This window comes from Rhinoderma darwinii, chromosome 5, assembly GCF_050947455.1.
Source record: "Rhinoderma darwinii isolate aRhiDar2 chromosome 5, aRhiDar2.hap1, whole genome shotgun sequence".
Classification (NCBI taxonomy): Eukaryota; Metazoa; Chordata; class Amphibia; order Anura; family Rhinodermatidae; genus Rhinoderma; species Rhinoderma darwinii.
The window spans coordinates 79,280,418-79,299,474 of NC_134691.1; the positions used below are offsets into that span (position 1 = coordinate 79,280,418).

The following is a 19,057-nucleotide window of genomic DNA, read 5'->3' on the forward strand; positions in this document are numbered from 1 at the left end:
TTCTATGTTGTTTCAGAAAAAAAGTACATTTTAATTCTTACAGACTAATTTCAATATATTTAGCGAAAAACCCTTTGTGGTCAAAATGCTAACTATACCCCTAGATAAATACCTTAAGGGGTTTAGTTTTCAAAATGGGGTCGTTTATGGGGAGTTTCTATCATTCTGGCAGCTCAAAGCCTCTCCAAATGTACAGTGGGGCCTAAAACATTTTCAAGCAAAATATGAGTCCTGAAAGCCTCCGGGTGCTCCCTTCCTTTTGGGTCCTGCCGTGTGTCCAGGCAGCGCATTAGCGCCACAATGTTGGTATTTTTGAAAACAGGAGAAACAGGGTGATAGATTTTGTGGTGTGTTTCTTGATTCTCATGGTCGCTTTACAAAAAAATTGGTCTTCAAACTGATACTTTTATGAAAAAAAGTGAAATTATTTTTTTTTTCACCTGCTATGTATTACATTTAGCAAAAAACTGTGCGGTCAAAATACTTACTATACCCTTAGGTAAATACCTTAAGGGGTCTAGTTTTCTAAATGGCGTCATTTGTGGGGGTTTCCACCATTCTGACACCTATGAGCCTCTGAAAACCTGGCTTGGTGCAGGAAAACAAAATGTACTTCAAAATGTATAAAATTATTATTCAATTTGTAAGTCCTCTAAATTGCTGAAAATTTATTTTATTTTTTCAAAAGTGCTGCCAAAATGGAGTAAAGAGATAGAAATATATATTTAATTTAAAAAATTGTACAGTATGTGTGTACATATGTGACATATTGCAGTTAAAAATAGTGGAAAATGCTAATTTTTACAAAATTTCTTCCATTTTTCTATTTTTTAATTAATTTCCGCAAATCGTATCAGTCTACTTTTACCACTAAAATAAAGTACAACATGTGACGAAAAAACAATGTCAGAATTACTTGGATATTCAAAACTTTCACAGAGTTATTCTCTGATAAAGTCAGACATACCAGATTTGACAAATCTGGCTTGGTCATTAAGGTACAAACATGCCCGGTCATTAAGGGGTTAACATGCTCCACTCTATTGGCTTTAAAGACACTGCTCTCTTGTGGTTTCCTTCCTATCTCTCTGACCGCTCATTCAGTGTGTCATTTGCTGGTTCTACGTCTCCTCTTCCCCTTGCTGTCGGGGTTCCTCAGGGATTAGTCCTAGGTCTGCTCCTCTTTTCTCTATACACTGCCCCTATTGGACAAACCATCAGCAGATTTGGCTTCCAGTACAGTCTCTATGCTGAAGACACCAAATTATATACCTCTTCCCATGACATCACCCCTGCTGTAATAGCAGGAAGGAGGTGAAGGGAACAAGTGAGCCCTAATCTACCCACCGCCCTGTCCCTGCCTACTTGCAACGACCCGCCCTAGGCGACGGGGTACAACTTGGCGGCGGTCCCTACGCTGTCTAAGTGCAAGGGAGTACAAACAGGGAACACGCAAGGGAAGGGGCGGTAGCCCACGGAACGCCGTGAGGAAACGGAGCGGTGAATGAGTCAGTCAGGATCAGGATGAGTGGAGTATACCAACGAGAGCACGGAGCAGGAAGCAGGATAAGCGGAACTGAAGCAAGGCAGAAGCACGGCAGAAGCAGGCTGGAGCAAGGCAGCAGTGGGGTCAGGAATCCAAGAAGAATAACAAGCACTGAGGAAGAGAACACGGCAGGTATAAATGGACAGGGGGCGGAGCTAACTCCGACTGACCAGGCCGCGATAGGCTCTCCCACTCCTGAGCCTGCCACCCTGGTTGGTGGGAGCCGGTGTCAGTCTAAGAGGTCTGGCCTCAGGTGTCGACTGATTAATCCCGGGAGTATACACAGACGTAGTACCTGGCAGATCCTTTACAGTACTCCCCCTTTTATGAGGGGCCACCGGACCCTTACTAAGAGGACCCGGTTTAGTGGGGAAGAGAAGGTGGAACCTCCTGATCAATGCCACAGCGTGAACATCACGAGCAGGTACCCAAGTCCTCTCCTCCGGCCCGTATCCTCTCCAATGGACCAGGTACTGGAGGGAGCCCTGGATCATCCTACTGTCCATAATCTTGGCCACCTCGAATTCCACCCCCTCAGGGGTGAGAACGGGAAAAGGAGGTTTCCTCGAGGGGGACCAGGACGGGGAGCAGCATTTAAGGAGGGAGGCATGGAAGACGTCATGTATGCGAAAGGATGGGGGCAGCTCCAGACGGAAGGATACAGGGTTGAGGACTTCAATGATCTTATAAGGTCCAATAAATCGGGGAGCAAACTTCCTGGAAGGGACCTTCAGGCGCAAGTTTCTGGACGACAACCAGACCAGATCCCAGACGACAAACCGGGGGTTAGCAGAACGTCTACAGTCAGCCTGAATCTTTTGTACGCTCTGGGACGCCTCTAGGTTCTTCTGAACCTGGGCCCAGACTGTGCACAGTTCCCGATGAACGTCCTCTACCTCGGGATTATTGGAACAACCAGGAGAAACGGAGGAGAACCTTGGGTTAAACCCGAAATTACAGAAAAACGGTGAGACCCCTGACGAGTTACTGACCCGGTTATTCAGGGAAAATTCGGCGAGGGGAAGGAATGAGACCCAATCAAATTGACAGTCAGAGATGAAACACCTTAAATATTGTTCCAGGGATTGGTTAGTCCTTTCCGTTTGGCCATTAGTTTCGGGACGGAAGGCGGAGGAGAAGGACAGATCAATCTCCAACTTTTTACAAAAAGCTCTCCAAAATAAGGAAACAAATTGTACCCCTCTGTCAGAAACGATATTGACTGGGACCCCATGGAGACGCAGAATGTGTTTAACAAACAAAGAAGCTAACGTCTTGGCGTTAGGTAGTTTCTTAAGGGGCACAAAGTGGCACATCTTGCTGAAGCAGTCTACTACCACCCACACCACCGACTTGCCCTGAGATGGAGGCAAATCGGTGATAAAATCCATGGAGATATGGGTCCAAGGTCTCTGGGGAATGGGCAAGGAACGTAGTAAGCCCGCAGGTCGGGACCTAGGGGTCTTGGACCTAGCACAAACCTCACAAGCGGCGACGTAAGCCCTAACGTCTTTAGGCAACCCAGGCCACCAATAGTTTCTGGTAATGAGGTGTTTGGTACCCAAGATGCCAGGATGACCAGATAGTGCGGAGTCATGGTTTTCCCTGAGTACCCTTAGCCGGTATTGCAGGGGGACAAACAGTTTGTCCCCAGGGAGGTTCCCGGGAGCTGAACCTTGATCAGCCGCGATGTCAGAAGCTAAATCAGAATCAGTGGCAGAAACGATTATACCAGGGGGTAAAATACAAGCAGGATCCTTCTCGGAAGGAGGATTGGTCATGAAACTACGTGACAGTGCATCAGCCTTAATATTTTTGGACCCAGCCCTATAGGTAACCAAGAAATTAAATCTGGTAAAGAATAGTGCCCAACGAGCTTGTCTAGGATTAAGCCTCCGGGCAGATTCTAGGAAAACCAGATTCTTGTGGTCAGTAAGGACCGTTACCTGGTGTTTGGCCCCCTCCAGGAAGTGACGCCACTCTTCAAAAGCCCATTTAATGGCTAAAAGTTCGCGGTTGCCAATATCATAGTTACTCTCCGTGGGCGAAAACTTCCTAGAGAAGTAAGCACAAGGGCGGAGATGGGTGAGGGAGCTGGTACCCTGGGACAAGACAGCCCCCACTCCCACCTCGGATGCGTCAACCTCCACAATAAATGGCTCCCTTTGGTTGGGCTGAACCAGAACGGGGGCCGAGATAAAGCACTTCTTGAGGGTCTCAAAAGCCTGGACGGCCTCAGGGGGCCAATGGAGGACATCAGCACCCTTGCGAGTAAGGTCCGTAAGAGGCTTAGCGACGACCGAGAAGTTGGCAATAAATCTCCTGTAATAGTTAGCGAACCCCAAAAAACACTGTAGCGCCTTCAGAGAGGCAGGTTGGACCCATTCCGCCACAGCCTGAACCTTGGCAGGGTCCATGCGGAATTCATGAGGAGTGAGGATTTGACCTAAAAATGGTATCTCCTGTACCCCAAACACACATTTTTCGGTCTTCGCAAACAGATTATTTTCCCGGAGGACCTGGAGGACCTTCCTGACATGCTCCACGTGGGAGGACCAGTCCTTGGAAAACACCAGTATGTCATCAAGGTACACTACAAGAAAATTACCCAGGTAATATCTCAGAATTTCATTAATAAAATTCTGGAAGACGGCAGGGGCATTACACAACCCAAAGGGCATGACCAGGTATTCTAAATGACCTTCGGGTGTGTTGAACGCAGTTTTCCACTCATCCCCCTCTTTGATGCGGATAAGGTTATATGCCCCCCGTAGATCGAACTTAGAAAACCATTGGGCCCCCTGAACCTGATTAAAAAGATCCGGAATCAAAGGAAGGGGATACTGGTTCCTTACGGTGACCTTATTCAGGTTCCGATAATCAATGCACGGCCTAAGACCACCATCCTTCTTCCCCACGAAGAAGCCAGCACCTACAGGAGAAGTCGAGGGGCGAATGAAACCCTTGGCCAGGCATTCTTGGATATACTCCCTCATAGCTTCACATTCAGGACATGAAAGATTAAATATCCTACCCTTAGGAAGCTTGGCACCAGGCACCAAATCGATAGCGCAATCGTAATCTCTATGAGGGGGCAATACCTCGGAGGCCTCCTTAGAAAACACATCAGCGAAGTCCTGAACAAACTCAGGAAGCGTGTTTACCTCCTCCCGGGGAGAAATAGAGTTAACCGAAAGACATGACATCAGGCATTCACTACCCCATTTGGTGAGATCCCCAGTATTCCAATCAAACGTGGGATTATGCAGCTGCAACCAGGGAAGACCTAATACCAGATCGGACGATAATCCCTGCATCACCAGTACAGAGCACTGCTCCAAATGCATGGAGCCAACAAGGAGTTCAAAAACAGGAGTATGATGAGTAAAATAACCATTAGCAAGAGGAGTGGAGTCGATACCCACTACCGGGATAGGATAAGGCAAATCAATAAAAGGCATTTTTAGAGACATAGCAAATTCCACAGACATGATATTAGCAGATGAGCCAGAATCCACGAAGGCACTGCCAGTGGCAGACCGGCCAGCAAACGAGACCTGAAAGGGAAGCAAAATTTTATTGCGTTTCATATTAACGGGAAATACCTGTGCGCCCAAGTGACCTCCCCGATGATCACTTAGGCGCGGAAGTTTTCCGGCTGTTTATTCTTGCGCCTGGGACAGGTGTTCAGTAGATGCTTGTCGTCCCCACAATAGAAGCAGAGACCATTCTTCCTGCGAAACTCTCTACGTTGTCGAGGGGACATGGAGGCCCCGAGTTGCATAGGTACCTCCGAGTCCTCCGTGGAAGAGCGAGGAGACGGGACCTCGGGGGGAATCGCAGGGAAGTCAGAGGGGAAAACATTGAAACGTTCAAGCTGACGTTCCCTGAGACGTCGGTCAAGTCGTACTGCTAGGGCCATAACCTGGTCTAGGTAGTCAGAAGAGGGGTAGCTAACCAGCAGATCCTTCAGGGCGTCAGATAATCCTAACCTAAACTGGCACCTTAGGGCCGGGTCGTTCCACCGAGAAGCTACGCACCACTTTCTAAAATCAGAACAGTATTCCTCAACAGGTCTCCTACCCTGACGTAAGGTCACCAGCTGACTCTCGGCTAAGGCAGTCCTGTCAGTCTCGTCGTAAATGAGTCCGAGGGCAGAGAAAAAACGATCAACGGAGGAAAGTTCAGGGGCGTCAGGAGCTAAGGAGAATGCCCACTCTTGGGGCCCTTCCTGGAGTCGGGATATAATGATACCCACCCGCTGGTTCTCGGAACCTGAGGAGTGAGGTTTTAGGCGGAAATAAAGTCTGCAACTTTCCCGGAAGGAGAGAAAAGTCTTACGGTCCCCTGAGAACCGGTCAGGTAACTTGAGGTCGGGTTCTAGAGGTGAGGTGAGGGGTACTACTAAGGCAGCTTCACCCTGGTTGACCCTCTGAGCCAGGGCCTGGAGCTGTAGGGAGAGGCCCTGCATCTGCTGGGTCAGGGTCTCAAGGGGGTCCATGATAGCGTCAGCGTAGGAGAAATGGTAGACTAGGTATGGGCTTGTTATTATGTAATAGCAGGAAGGAGGTGAAGGGAACAAGTGAGCCCTAATCTACCCACCGCCCTGTCCCTGCCTACTTGCAAAGACCCGCCCTAGGCGACAGGGGGACAACTTGGCGGCGGTCCCTACGCTGTCTAAGTGCAAGGGAGTACAAACAGGGAACACGCAAGTGAAGGGGCGGTAGCCCACGGAACGCCGCGAGGAAACGGAGCGGTGAATGAGTCAGTCAGGATCAGGATGAGTGGAGTATACCAACGAGAGCACGGAGCAGGAAGCAAGCCAGGGGCAAAGTGAAGCAGGATAAGCGGAACTGAAGCAAGGCAGAAGCACGGCAGAAGCAGGCTGGAGCAAGGCAGCAGTGGGGCCAGGAATCCAAGAAGAATAACAAGCACTGAGGAAGAGAACACGGCAGGTATAAATGGACAGGGGGCGGAGCTAACTCCGACTGACCAGGCCGCGATAGGCTCTCCCACTCCTGAGCCTGCCACCCTGGTTGGTGGGAGCCGGTGTCAGTCTAAGAGGTCTGGCCTCAGGTGTCGACTGATTAATCCCGGGAGTATACACAGACGTAGTACCTGGCAAATCCTTTACACCTGCTCTAATACAAAACACCAGTGATTGTCTATCTGCTGTTTCTAACATCATGTCCTCTCTCTATCTGAAACGGAATCTTTCTAAAACTGAGCTCCTTGTGTTCCCACCATCTATTAACCTACCTAAACCTAATGTCTCCATCTCTGTGTGTGGCACTACTATAACTCCTAGGCAGCACGCCCGTTGTCTTAGGGTTATTTTTGACTTAGATCTTTCCTTTACTTTGCTCATTCAATCACTTACACACTCCTGTCAATTTCACCTGAAAAAACATCTCCAGAATCCGCCCTTTTCTTACTGTGGAAACAGTCAAAACTTGTCGCTCGGATTCACTCTCGTCTTGACTACTGTAACTCATTACTAATCGGTCTTCCCCTCACTAAACTCTACCCTCTCCAATCTATCCTCAATGCAGCAGCCAGGCTCATATTTATGACCAATCGCTACACCAACGCCTCTACCTCCTGCCAGTCACTGCACTGGTTGCTCATTCCCTTCAGAATAAATTCAAACTTATTACTCTCACCCACAAAGCTCTCCACAGTGCTGCACCTCCTTACATCTCCTCCCTCATCTCTGTCTATCACCCTACTCGCGCTTTATGTTCTGCCAACAACCTTAGATTAACATCCTCCATAATACGAACCTCCCACTCCCGTCTCCAAGATTTTTCTCGTGCTGCACCAGTCCTCTGGAATGCGCTACCGCAGACAATCAGGTCAATTCCCAACATCCACAGTTTTAAACGTGCCCTCTAAACACATGTTTTTAAACAGGCCTATAACATTCCCTAATCTAACTTATTTTTCTGGCTCCCTTTTACGTTAATGCAAGAACTCGGCACTAAAGTTTTGTGTTGAAGTTAATGTATTATTTTTATTATGCAATCCACTTTTTAATTATAAACGTTTTCGGCCTCATTAGGCTTTGATCAGATAATTCGGATTGCTCGGGAACAAAATGGAAATAATAAATCTTCAAGACTCACTAAACCGCTCTCATACGCAACCTCTGTTGCTGTAATAAATGGCGCATGGAGGTTGCGTATGAGAGCGGTTTCTGAGTTCTGCCATTGATATTACTAAGGAGCGGAATTCTACTCGAGCACCACTATCTATCGAAGTTATTGATATCCCCTTTTACATTAGTCATGAGGCCCCTTCCTTCAGCAGTATCCCCCACACTCCTTGCACCCTAATGCAATTAATGTCTGTCATACACAGATACTGGCTGGTGACCGGCCCCTGCAGCTTTATGTGTACTACCCCATATGTATAAAAGATGGCTGGACCATTGTACTAAATAAGCACTTTTACATTTCATTTTGTGTCTCCCTTATTTCCTCATAGATTGTAAGCTCTTGCGATGAGGGTCCTCAGTCCTCTTGTTTGAATTGTAAATGAGTTTTGTCACTATGTAATGTCTGATACTGTCTGTACAATGTACCCCCTGAAGTGTAAAGTGCTGAGGAATATGTTGGCGATATATAAATAAAAATTATATATATATATATATATATATATATATATATATATAAAATCCAAAAAAAGGCAGCACTCCGCAGAAAATGTGATAAAGGATGTATTTATTGCCCCCTGTGCGTGCAACGTTTCAGCTCTATCCTCTAAGAGCCTTTCTCAAGCTTGAGAAAGGCTCTAGAGGATAGAGCTGAAACGTTGCACGCACAGGGGGCAATAAATACACCCTTTATCACATTTTCTGCGGAGTGCTGCCTTTTTTTGGATTTTATTGGAATTGGAGCGTGGTCTGTTCCTGAGGAGTTGCACCCACCGTATACTGGTGCTGCTGGATATATTTGTTTAACTATATATATATATATACACTACCGTTCAAAAGTTTGGGGTCACCCAGACAATTTTGTGTTTTCCATGAAAACTCACACTTATATTTATCAAATGAGTTGCAAAATAACTAGAAAATATAGTCACGACATTAACAAGGTTAGAAATAATGATTTTTATTTCAAATAATAATTTTCTCCTTCAAATTTTGCTTTTGTCAAAGAATGCTTCATTTGCAGCAATTACAGCATTGCAGACCTTTGGCATTCTAGCTGTTAATTTACTGAGGTAATCGGGAGGAATTTCACCCCATGCTTCCAGAAGCCCCTCCCACAAGTTGGATTGGCTTGATGGGCACTTCTTGCGTACCATACGGTCAAGCTGCTCCCACAACAGCTCTATGGGGTTGAGATCTGGTGACTGCGCTGGCCACTCCATTACAGATAGAATACCAGCTGCCTGCTTCCTCCCTAAATAGTTCTTGCATAATTTGGAGGTGTGCTTTGGGTCATTGTCCTGTTGTAGGATGAAATTGGCTCCAATCAAGCGCTGTCCACAGGGTATGGCATGGCATTGCAAAATGCAGTGATAGCCTTCCTTATTCAAAATCCCTTTTACCTTGTACAAATCTCCCACTTTACCAGCACCAAAATAACCCCAGACCACCACATTACTTCCACCATGCTTGACAGATGGCGTCAGGCACTCTTCCAGCATCTTTTCAGTTGTTCTGCGTCTCACAAATGTTCTTCTGTGTGATCCAAACACCTCAAACTTCGATTCGTCTGTCCATAACACTTTTTTACAATCTTCCTCTGTCCAATGTCTGTGTGCTTTTGCCCATATTAATCTTTTCCTTTTATTAGCCAGTCTCAGATATGGCTTTTTCTTTGCCACTCTGCCCTGAAGGCCAGCATCCCAGAGTCGCCTCTTCACTGTAGACGTTGACACTGGCGTTTTGCGGGTACTATTTAATGAAGCTGCCAGTTGAGGACCTGTGAGGCGTCTATTTCTCAAACTAGAGACTGTAATGTACTTGTCTTGCTGCTCAGTTGTGCAGCGGGGCCTCCCACTTCTCTTTCTACTCTGGTTAGAGCCTGTTTGTGCTGTCCTCTGAAGGGAGTAGTACACACCGTTGTAGGAAATCTTCAGTTTCTTGGCAATTTCTCACATGGAATAGCCTTCATTTCTAAGAACAAGAATAGACTGTCGAGTTTCACATGAAAGCTCTCTTTTTCTAGCCATTTTGAGAGTTTAATCGAACCCACAAATGTAATGCTCCAGATTCTCAACTAGCTCAAAGGAAGGTCAGTTTTGTAGCTCCTCTAAACAGCAAAACTGTTTACAGCGGTGCTAACATAATTGCACAAGGGTTTTCTAATCATCCATTAGCCTTCTAACACAGTTAGCAAACACAATGTACCATTAGAACACTGGAGTGATGGTTGCTGGAAATGGGCCTCTATACACCTATGTAGATATTGCATTAAAAACCAGACGTTTGCAGCTAGAATAGTCATTTAGCACATTAACAATGTATAGAGTGTATTTCTGATTAATTTAATGTTATCTTCATTGAAAAAAACTGTGCTTTTCTTGCAAAAATAAGGAAATTTCTAAGTGACCCTAAACTTTTGAACGGTAGTGTATATATAGCTACAATTTAATCTAACAATATTACTCTTTCCATAACAAGTTATTTTATTACTTTAGTATGCAATACACTAAAAAAAAAAAACAAGTAAAAAACGTTTGGAACTTACCACTACTATGTATCGCGGTCTGTACTGGATAGTGCCAAATAATCCCAATATCACAACTATTATATGAAGAAAATTTGCAAGGATTGGGGCCCACTGATATCCAAGAAAGTCAAATATTTGCCTTTCCAATGCTGCCAACTGTTGGAAACAGAAATTAATTAATGCTTAAACATATTGAATTAAAGGAACCTACATTGTACATTAACTTGGGAAACAAAAAGTGTTACACATAGTGATATTATATAATGCAGAATAATGACAAGAACAATAAACACCTGGCTGTGATTCACATTGCTCAACAAGTCAGATAATGAAATTACTTTATTGTTTTTCATGCTACTATAAGTTTTCTATGTTTTAGGCAGCTGATTTTTACCTGAAGGGGTTAGGATCTTATATCATATTGTTTATACTTAAACGCAATATTTACAACATTTGTAATTTGCTTCTACGCGCCCCCTAGTGGTGAGTCTCCCTCTGTCTATGCAGGAGATTTGGAGCTCTGTTTACAAAAAATGACACTCTTAATGCAATAATAAGGAATAGCAATGTATGCCAGAGCTAAAAGGGCACGTTCAGACATAGAGGACAATTCCGGACTGCCTCCTATAATGATGATTCATCACCAGTGACTGCTGTAGCCAATCACAGGCTGCAGTAGACACATCTGACAAAATGTCCTCAAAGGAAGCCAGCTTTACAGAGACCAGCCAGAGGTGCAGTGACACGTTGCTATGGGAGAGCATCGGGATGTGAATATATACTTTTTTTGGGTCTGTCTGTTCTTTTCCACAGTGATAAATCTTACTTATTATAGCGTCCCGTTTTTTTTATTTTTAATTCCCTCTAAGAAAGTCCACCTAATGTGTCCAGTGATGGTGGTCACACGCTCGCTAGTTCAGTCCCACCCCCTGGATCCTCTTATACATGGGCGGCGGAGTGATTCCTGCTATTGTGCAAGCCAGCACATAATAATCGGCGCACTAGAAGTGGCTTCTTCTCACCCGCACTGGATACATTAGGTAAACCATTTGAGATGGAATAAAAATATAGCAGGGGGCGCCATTACAAGTGTGTAACAGCAATATCAAGATTAAGGAGCAGTTTTTAAAGATGATTCCAATTTAAAAAATATATATTCTATCTATATATCTAACAAAGAAATTCAATATTTGATTGTGTGTCAAGCCCTTAAACAGCTCCTTCCCCAGCCCAACCACAAGTAGGTATCTAACAACAACAAAAATACTGCACACACACAATGCGTACCTGAACACAGTTACCTCAATCACTACAAAAAAAAGGAGGAATATGGCACAACTGTAGGCCTTTCTCCAAAACTAAATGACCTAGCAAGGAAGGCTCTAGTGATACCTGTGACAACCCTGAAGGAGTTAGAAGTAGAGATGAGCGAATTGATTCTACACTTATCTAATTTAGTCCGAATTTCCCAAAAGCTTAAGATTCAGTGAATTCTGAAACTATTTGAATTTGCAGCGCACGAATAGCGGCAAATGGTTGTCCGTCTGTGTTTACCGTATACATCATGGGCTTTTTCATAGCTTTTCATGACTTATATGTTTATACATTTCAAAAAGCGTATTTAATCTAATATTGATTGCAGGTTAGGGACCTTTTACCTTCATACGAACGCTTGTTCCCGATCAATGTCTCCTCGTGTAAGAAGGGAGATGTGCTACCGACATGATACAAATGCATGGGGATGAACGATCGTATTAACGAAAATTTGTCCCCATTCTCAACGATCATTGCTCCGTTTGACGGGAGCAAATGAGTGTCGATCAGCGCTCGTATAAAGGTGATACACATGGGCAAATATCTGAGTGAGATAGAGAGATGGAGTAGAAAGGGCAAATTGAATTTTACTAAACATGGCTGAACCAAGCGCAATTTTGTTACTTGGAGCCCCAGTTCTGCACTTATCTTTAGTATTTGACATTTTAGTCTTTTAGCCGAGTGTCCTATGTATACTACTATACAAGTGATACATTTATACTATGGTCATTTCTTCCATGATAATAAATAAACCATTAAAAGTCCACATTTTGTGATAAACTGTAAAGGGGCTCATCCAATCAGTTTTTTCACAGATAATAAATAATATAATAAAATTTTATGTATTTATCCCTTCTATTTGAGATGTATCCCTTCAAATCATTCTATTCACCAGAGAGTGTGTAAAAGAAAATATAGCATTAGTCAGCATCATAAAAGTCAGGCCGCCGTGATATAGTCAATGTAAATGTTAATTATGCTCTGTAGTGCTAATGTATCATTCGCTAAGTCTCATTGCTTTTCTTATAATGAGCTGCTTAATCTGTCAAAATAAAAACTCGGCAGCTCTGATCAAAAACACAAAGAAACAAAACTTGTGAATTACAATTCTGTTCTGTATGTCATACACAGCAATGTCACTATGCAGATCTCATCATGATGTAATAAATACTGTAAGGGACACATTTTAGATTTAGAGAAGTTATTGGTATTTTACCCCAATAGATCTCAATGCCGTTAGTAAGAAATAAGGTGACCTTGATGTTCATAGACTACTACGTGCTACTTTAGTAAATCTCCACCTTTTGAGCTGTTTTAAATACCAGTTTCCTAATATAATGTACTTATCAGAATCACTGACATCAGTTGTAAGAATGCTGCAATAATAAGTTGTTCACATCTGCGTTGGAGGCTTCTTTAGGGGCCTGCCATAGCAGATCCGGACGCAATTCCGGAAACAACAGTGGAGTGTGCTGCGCTTTTCCCGGTAAAACCACGGACACCCTGACAGAAAGCCTACGGAACTTATTAAAGTCAATGTGTTCTGTCGGTCGTCAATGATATCCGTGGTGCAACGTAATCGTCGATTCAGGGTTTCCCATGCAGAATGACGGAAACACCTGATGGAGGTGTGAACATAGCCTTACCTGTTGGGCTATTATAAGTGATATTATAAAACCAAAAGGACACGCTTGGTATATGTCTGATCAATGGGCACCTATGGTAGGCAATCTATTTGATCTGTGGGAGTCAGACTATTAGCAGGATGAAGGAGTATCACGTCCCCTTCATTTTTTACTCAGTCACAGTGCAGTACATATGGTGGTGGCTGGGTCTGGTACTGCAGCTGCAACACATTCATTCATAAGTATAGGCCATGAGTTTTTAAAGAGAACCCGTCACCTGCCGAAAACACTGCAGTTGACATCTCAGTTAGATTGCTAGGTGCCTCATGATTACAGTACGGCACAGTTGTCCTGCAGCGAGGCAGGGACTCCTAGCATCGTACATCACTATGATGCTAGGAGCCCGGCTCCCTGCACTGTGTTCGGTCCGGGTCTTCCGGCCGAAATACGTTCCGTACATTACGGACGTAACATGGTCGTGTGAACCCAGCCTAACTGCAGTTTTTTGGGCAGGTGACAGGTCCTATATAACTGCATGAAAACCTCATTAAAGTATACTAAATCCTGCAAATTTTATTTTACTGTGCCGGTATATACAATTAGGTCCAGAATTATTTGGACAGTGACACAAAATTTGCCATTTTCGCGGTTTACCAAAACATATTGAATATACAGTTATATAATCGATATGGGCGTAAAGTGCAGACTTTCAGGTTTAATTTGAGGGTATTCACATCCTAATTTGAGGAAGGTTTAGTAATTACATACTTTAATATGTAGCTGCCTCTTCTTCAAGGGACCAAAGGTAATTGGACAATTATCTCAAAAGCTATTTCATGGGCTGCATGGGCTATTCCCCCATTAATCTATCAGCAATTAAGCAAGTAAAAGGTCTGGAGTTGATTCCAGGTGTGGCATTTGCATTTGGAAGCTGTTGCTGTGAACCCACAACATGAGGTCCAAGGAGCTCTCAATGCAAGTGAAACAGACCAAAGTTAGGCTGAAAAAAATGAAGAAATCCATCAGAGACATAGCACAAATGTTAGGAGTGGCCAAATCAACAGTTTGGTACATTCTTGAAAAAAAAAAAGCGCACTGGTGATCTCGTCAACTACAAAAGGCCTGGACGTCCACGGAAGACAACAGTGGTGGATGATCGCAGAATCCTTTCCATAGTGAAGAAAAACCCCTTCACAACATCTGCCCAAGTGAAGAACACTCTCCTGGAAGAAGGTGTATCAGTATCTAAGTCTACCATAAAAAGAAGACTTCATGAGAACAAATACTGAGCGTTCACCACAAGGTGCAAACCTTTAATCAGCCTCAAAAATAGAAGGACCAGATTAGACTTTGCCAAACAACATGTAAAGAAGCCGCCCAGTTCTGGAACAGCATTCTTTGGACAGATGAAACTAAGATCAACCTGTACCAGAATGATGGGAGGAAGAAAGTATGGAGAAGGCTTGGAACGACTCATGAACCAAAGTACACCACATCCTCTGTAAAACATGGTGGAGGCAGTGTGATGGCATGGGCATCTATGGCTGCCAAAGGCACTGGGTCACTAGTGTTTATTGATGATGTGACTGAAGACAGAAACAGCCGGATGAATTCTGAAGTGTTCAGGGATATACTTTCTGCTCAGATTCAACCAAATGCAGCAAGGTTGATTGGACGTCGCTTCACAGTACAGATGGACAATGACACACAATATACTGCGAAAGCAACCCAGTAGTTTTTTAAGGCAAAGAACTGGAATATTCTGCAATGACCAAGGCAATCACCAGATATTTTTGTTCAACCCCTTGAATTAAACCTGAAAGTCTACACTTCAATTGTTGTTTTATTTCAAATCCAATGTGGTGGCATGCAGAGCCCAAATCATGAAGATTGTGTTACTGTCCAAATAATTCTGGACCTAACTCTATATATATATATTAGTCCTTCTCAATTAATTAGAATATCATCAAAAAGTTAATACGTTAACTCTGGTTGACTCTGGACATAACACAGTGGACCAACACTGTTGCTCAGTGGTCCAAAGTCCTGTTCTCAGATGAAAGTAAATTTTGCATTTCATTTGGAAATCAGGGTCCCAGAGTCTGGAGGAAGAGTGGAGAGGTATCAATCCAAGTTGCTTGCGGTCCAGTGTGAAGTTTCCACAGTTCGTTATGGTTTGGGGGCCATGTCATCTGCTGGTGTCAGTCCACTGTGTTATATCAAGTCCAGAGACAACGCAGCCGTCTACCAGGAAATTTTAGAGCACTTCATGCTTCCCTCTGCGGACAAGCTTTATGGAGATGTGGATTTCATTTTCCAGCAGGACTTGGCACCTGCCAACACTGCCAAAAGTCCCAATACCTGGTATAATAACCACAGTATCACTGTGCTTGATTGGCCAGCAAACTCGCCTAACCTAAACCCCATAGAGAATCTATAGGGTATTGTCAAGAGGAAGATGAGAGACACCAGACCCACCAATGCAGACGAGCTGAAGGCCTCTACCAAAGCAACCTGGGCTTCCATAACACCTCAGCAGTGCCACAGGCTGATCGCCTCCATGCCACGCCGCATTGATGCAATAATTCATGCAAAAGGAGCCCCAACCAAGTATTGAGTGCATATACTGTACATATTTTTCCGTAGGCCAACATTTCGGTATTAAAAATTATTTTTGAAATTGGGCTTATTTAATATTCTAATTTTGTGAGACACTAAATTTTGGGTTTTCAATAAAGAGGCTCTGTCACCAGTTTATAAGTGCCTTATCTCCTACATTATGTGATGTAATGTAGATAACAACAGAGGTTTTTATTTTGAAAAACGATCATTTTTGACCAAGTTATAAACCATTTTAGATTTATGCTAATGACTTTCTTAATAGACAACTGGGCGTGTTTTTACTTTTTACCAACTGGGCATTGTGAAGAGAAGTGTATGACGCTGACCAATCAGTGACCAATCAGCGTTTTTCAAAATAAAAACCACTGCTGTTATCTACATTACAGTGCCGATCAGATTATGTAGGAGATAGGGCACGTATAATCTGGTGACCGAGCCTCTTTAACTGTTCGCCATAATCATCAACATTAAAAGAAAAAAATGCTGGAAATAGATCACTCTGCGTATAATGAATCTATATAATATATGAATTTCACTTTTTGAATTGAATTACTGAAATAAATTACCTTTTTGATGATATTCTAATTCATTGATTCATTGAGAAGGACTAGTATATATATCTCACTAAAAAGTGAGAGGTATCTTTCACTCATTCCATCTCTTCTTTATGTTCTTAGTCTGTCTCGTTTTAATAACTTAGTTTGTTTTTTTCTTCCCGTCATGGAAATTTTTAAATGTTTTTGCATTTTTTCAGATTTAAAAAACAATATGAATAGATTTACTCATTATTTTAGCAAGGATAACATGAGCAGACATAATGAGATATGAGAAATGGCTATTTGTTTCTTGCATGATCCTCATTGTTCGGGTTCATACACATGAACATTTTAAGCATTCTCTTTGAAAGCAGACAGCTAGTGAGCTACCCAAAAAATGTAACTGTCACTAGGTTCATTGATTCCTATTACAACCGCTCATGTCCACTTATATCTGGGGATCTTCCACATGAGCGCTTTGGCAGAAAACCAGAATACTTTAGATCCCTTTCACAGTAATGCTTGGACTATTCACATAGATGGCAATAATATACACAACATGGAGGCATGAGGTACACAATAAGGCCTCATGCACACGAACGTGTTTTTGCGGTCTCAATTCACCCGCAAATCTGCGGGTGAATTGCGGACACACTCATTTCTATGGGCCTATGCACATGACCATGGTTTCCAGTCAGTGCATTGGCCGGAAACCCGGACCGCAAAAAGACAGAACAAGTCATTATACGGTCCGTGTTTGTGCTCCGGGCTCATTAAAATCAATGTGTGCACGGTCCGAAAATTGCAGGTGGCCCACGGATGACACTCCGCGGCCGTCCGTGCCGGAATCACGGGTTGTGTACATGGCTACAGTCATGTGCATTAGGTCTAAGTTATACATTTACACTTCATTGTATATATGTTAACTTTATACAAGATTAGCGAAACGTAATAAAAAAAAAATAAATTTAGGTTCTTTTCACACCATGTTTATGGGCTACATCTGAAGGATGCCATTGATTAGCAGTATAAAAGCATCCAAACATATATGCAACATACTGTACCAATAAAATTCTATGGGCCAAATGTATCCAAAAAGAGTGTATAAATTTGCATCTTTTCAATACCGCAAAAACGTATATGTTAAAGGGGTTGTCTCATAAGAAAAGTCCGCTGTCCATATCCCCTATTAGGGCATATGGACGTCATATGCCATAGAGACAGTTCTCAGGCTCTATTGCAATATGTTATAATTCTTTTGTGAATACATTTGCATATAAGTTTTTTAGGAACAAAAAGTACAAAATCAAGAATTATTATGAAGTCCGTTAAACTCCGTAAGGGTATGTTCACAGAAAAAAATTATTTTGTGCATATTTTCGATGTACAAAATTTTGCTGATCAATTTCCTAATATATCTTTGTGGTTGTTGCAGTTCTATTTTTCTAATACAATGGTTAAATCTGAATGGCCCCATTGAATTGCATTGGTCCGTGTGACGTCTGTTGTTTTAACGCGCGTAACACGGACGTGAAATACGCTCATGTGAATAAGGCCTAAGGCTGGGAACGCACCTACTATTCTACACGTAATTCTCAATTGTGGGGGTTTTATCCGTTTTATTGTTTTTTTTAAAGAAAATCTAGAAAAGATTCCAGAGAGAAAATCCAGATATATTCAATGAAGAGTGGGGTAAATATCGTAGATGGAGTAATCTTTAACACCATAGAAGATGTAAGAAGTGTTAAAGGGTTTATCTCATCATAGACAACTCGTTTCAGATAGGTCCGGCTCCCATCAACCTCGCCAAACAGCTGATTTTGCCGGGGGACGCTGCAGTTAACTAGAAATGTATTCTTACATGGCACAGTATTATATATAATACATGGATGGCCAGAGCGGCTCAACACTGATACCCCCTCTGTGAGGTCTATATGCCCTAATAGAGCATATGGACACACGGGTTGTCTTCATGAGACCACCCCTTTAAAGATTTGATGCTCTAATTCCAAAAATGTTCGAATTCTTGTACACTATCATATTAAATGTGTAATACTTTCTATAAGCATTATTTTATTTAGTAAAAATAATGAAAAACTGATTTTTAATATTTAATAGAGAAGTTACTTTAGCAAAAGATTAAATATTTTTTGATCCCTGGGTGATGTTACATTTATGAAAAATAAATGTACGGATTAAAGAAAATGACAGTCTCTGCGTGATACGGGTAGGTGACTAAGAATGAACAGTTTGAATCAATAGCGCCATATTCTTATTTTCCATTATCATAACGGTCCCAAACATGTGATTAAAATGTGAACCCCATAGTGAGGTATTTTTTGGAAGAAAATAATTCATGACTGGAAATGTTTGATGAATTGTGCAAATCATATTCTAATAAAAGATTTAATACAGAAAAGCACGGTCCATCTTTGCTTTGTGTAGAAATAACAGAATTTGTAATATTGTACTTCTTGGGGAGGCACTAGTACCAGTTACCTTTCCATGTACTCTGACCTTGTTCAGCCAATTCTTAGGCATTATCCAAATCACTATCCACATTAATGTTTGCCTAAAGCTTGAATAGTTTGTGTATACCTGTGTACATTGATGTGAATGGTGATTTGGATCCCTATAATGGCCCTATAACAAGACGACTGAACAATGCCACAACACTCTAGGGTCTTTAATGGAGATTGGCTACTAAATATGGTTAAAGAATGTAGGGGG

At 42.7% G+C, this 19,057-nt stretch overlaps 1 protein-coding gene across 1 annotated transcript in view; it reads right to left on the reverse strand.

The window, feature by feature from the left end:
* Positions 1-19,057, reverse strand: part of NKAIN3 (sodium/potassium transporting ATPase interacting 3) — a 538,022-nt gene that overhangs the window by 254,481 nt on the left and 264,484 nt on the right. The window contains exon 2 of the mRNA XM_075828311.1: positions 10,249-10,386. Within this exon, the coding sequence (XP_075684426.1) occupies positions 10,249-10,386 (138 nt within the window). The remainder of the gene's footprint in view (positions 1-10,248; positions 10,387-19,057) is intronic.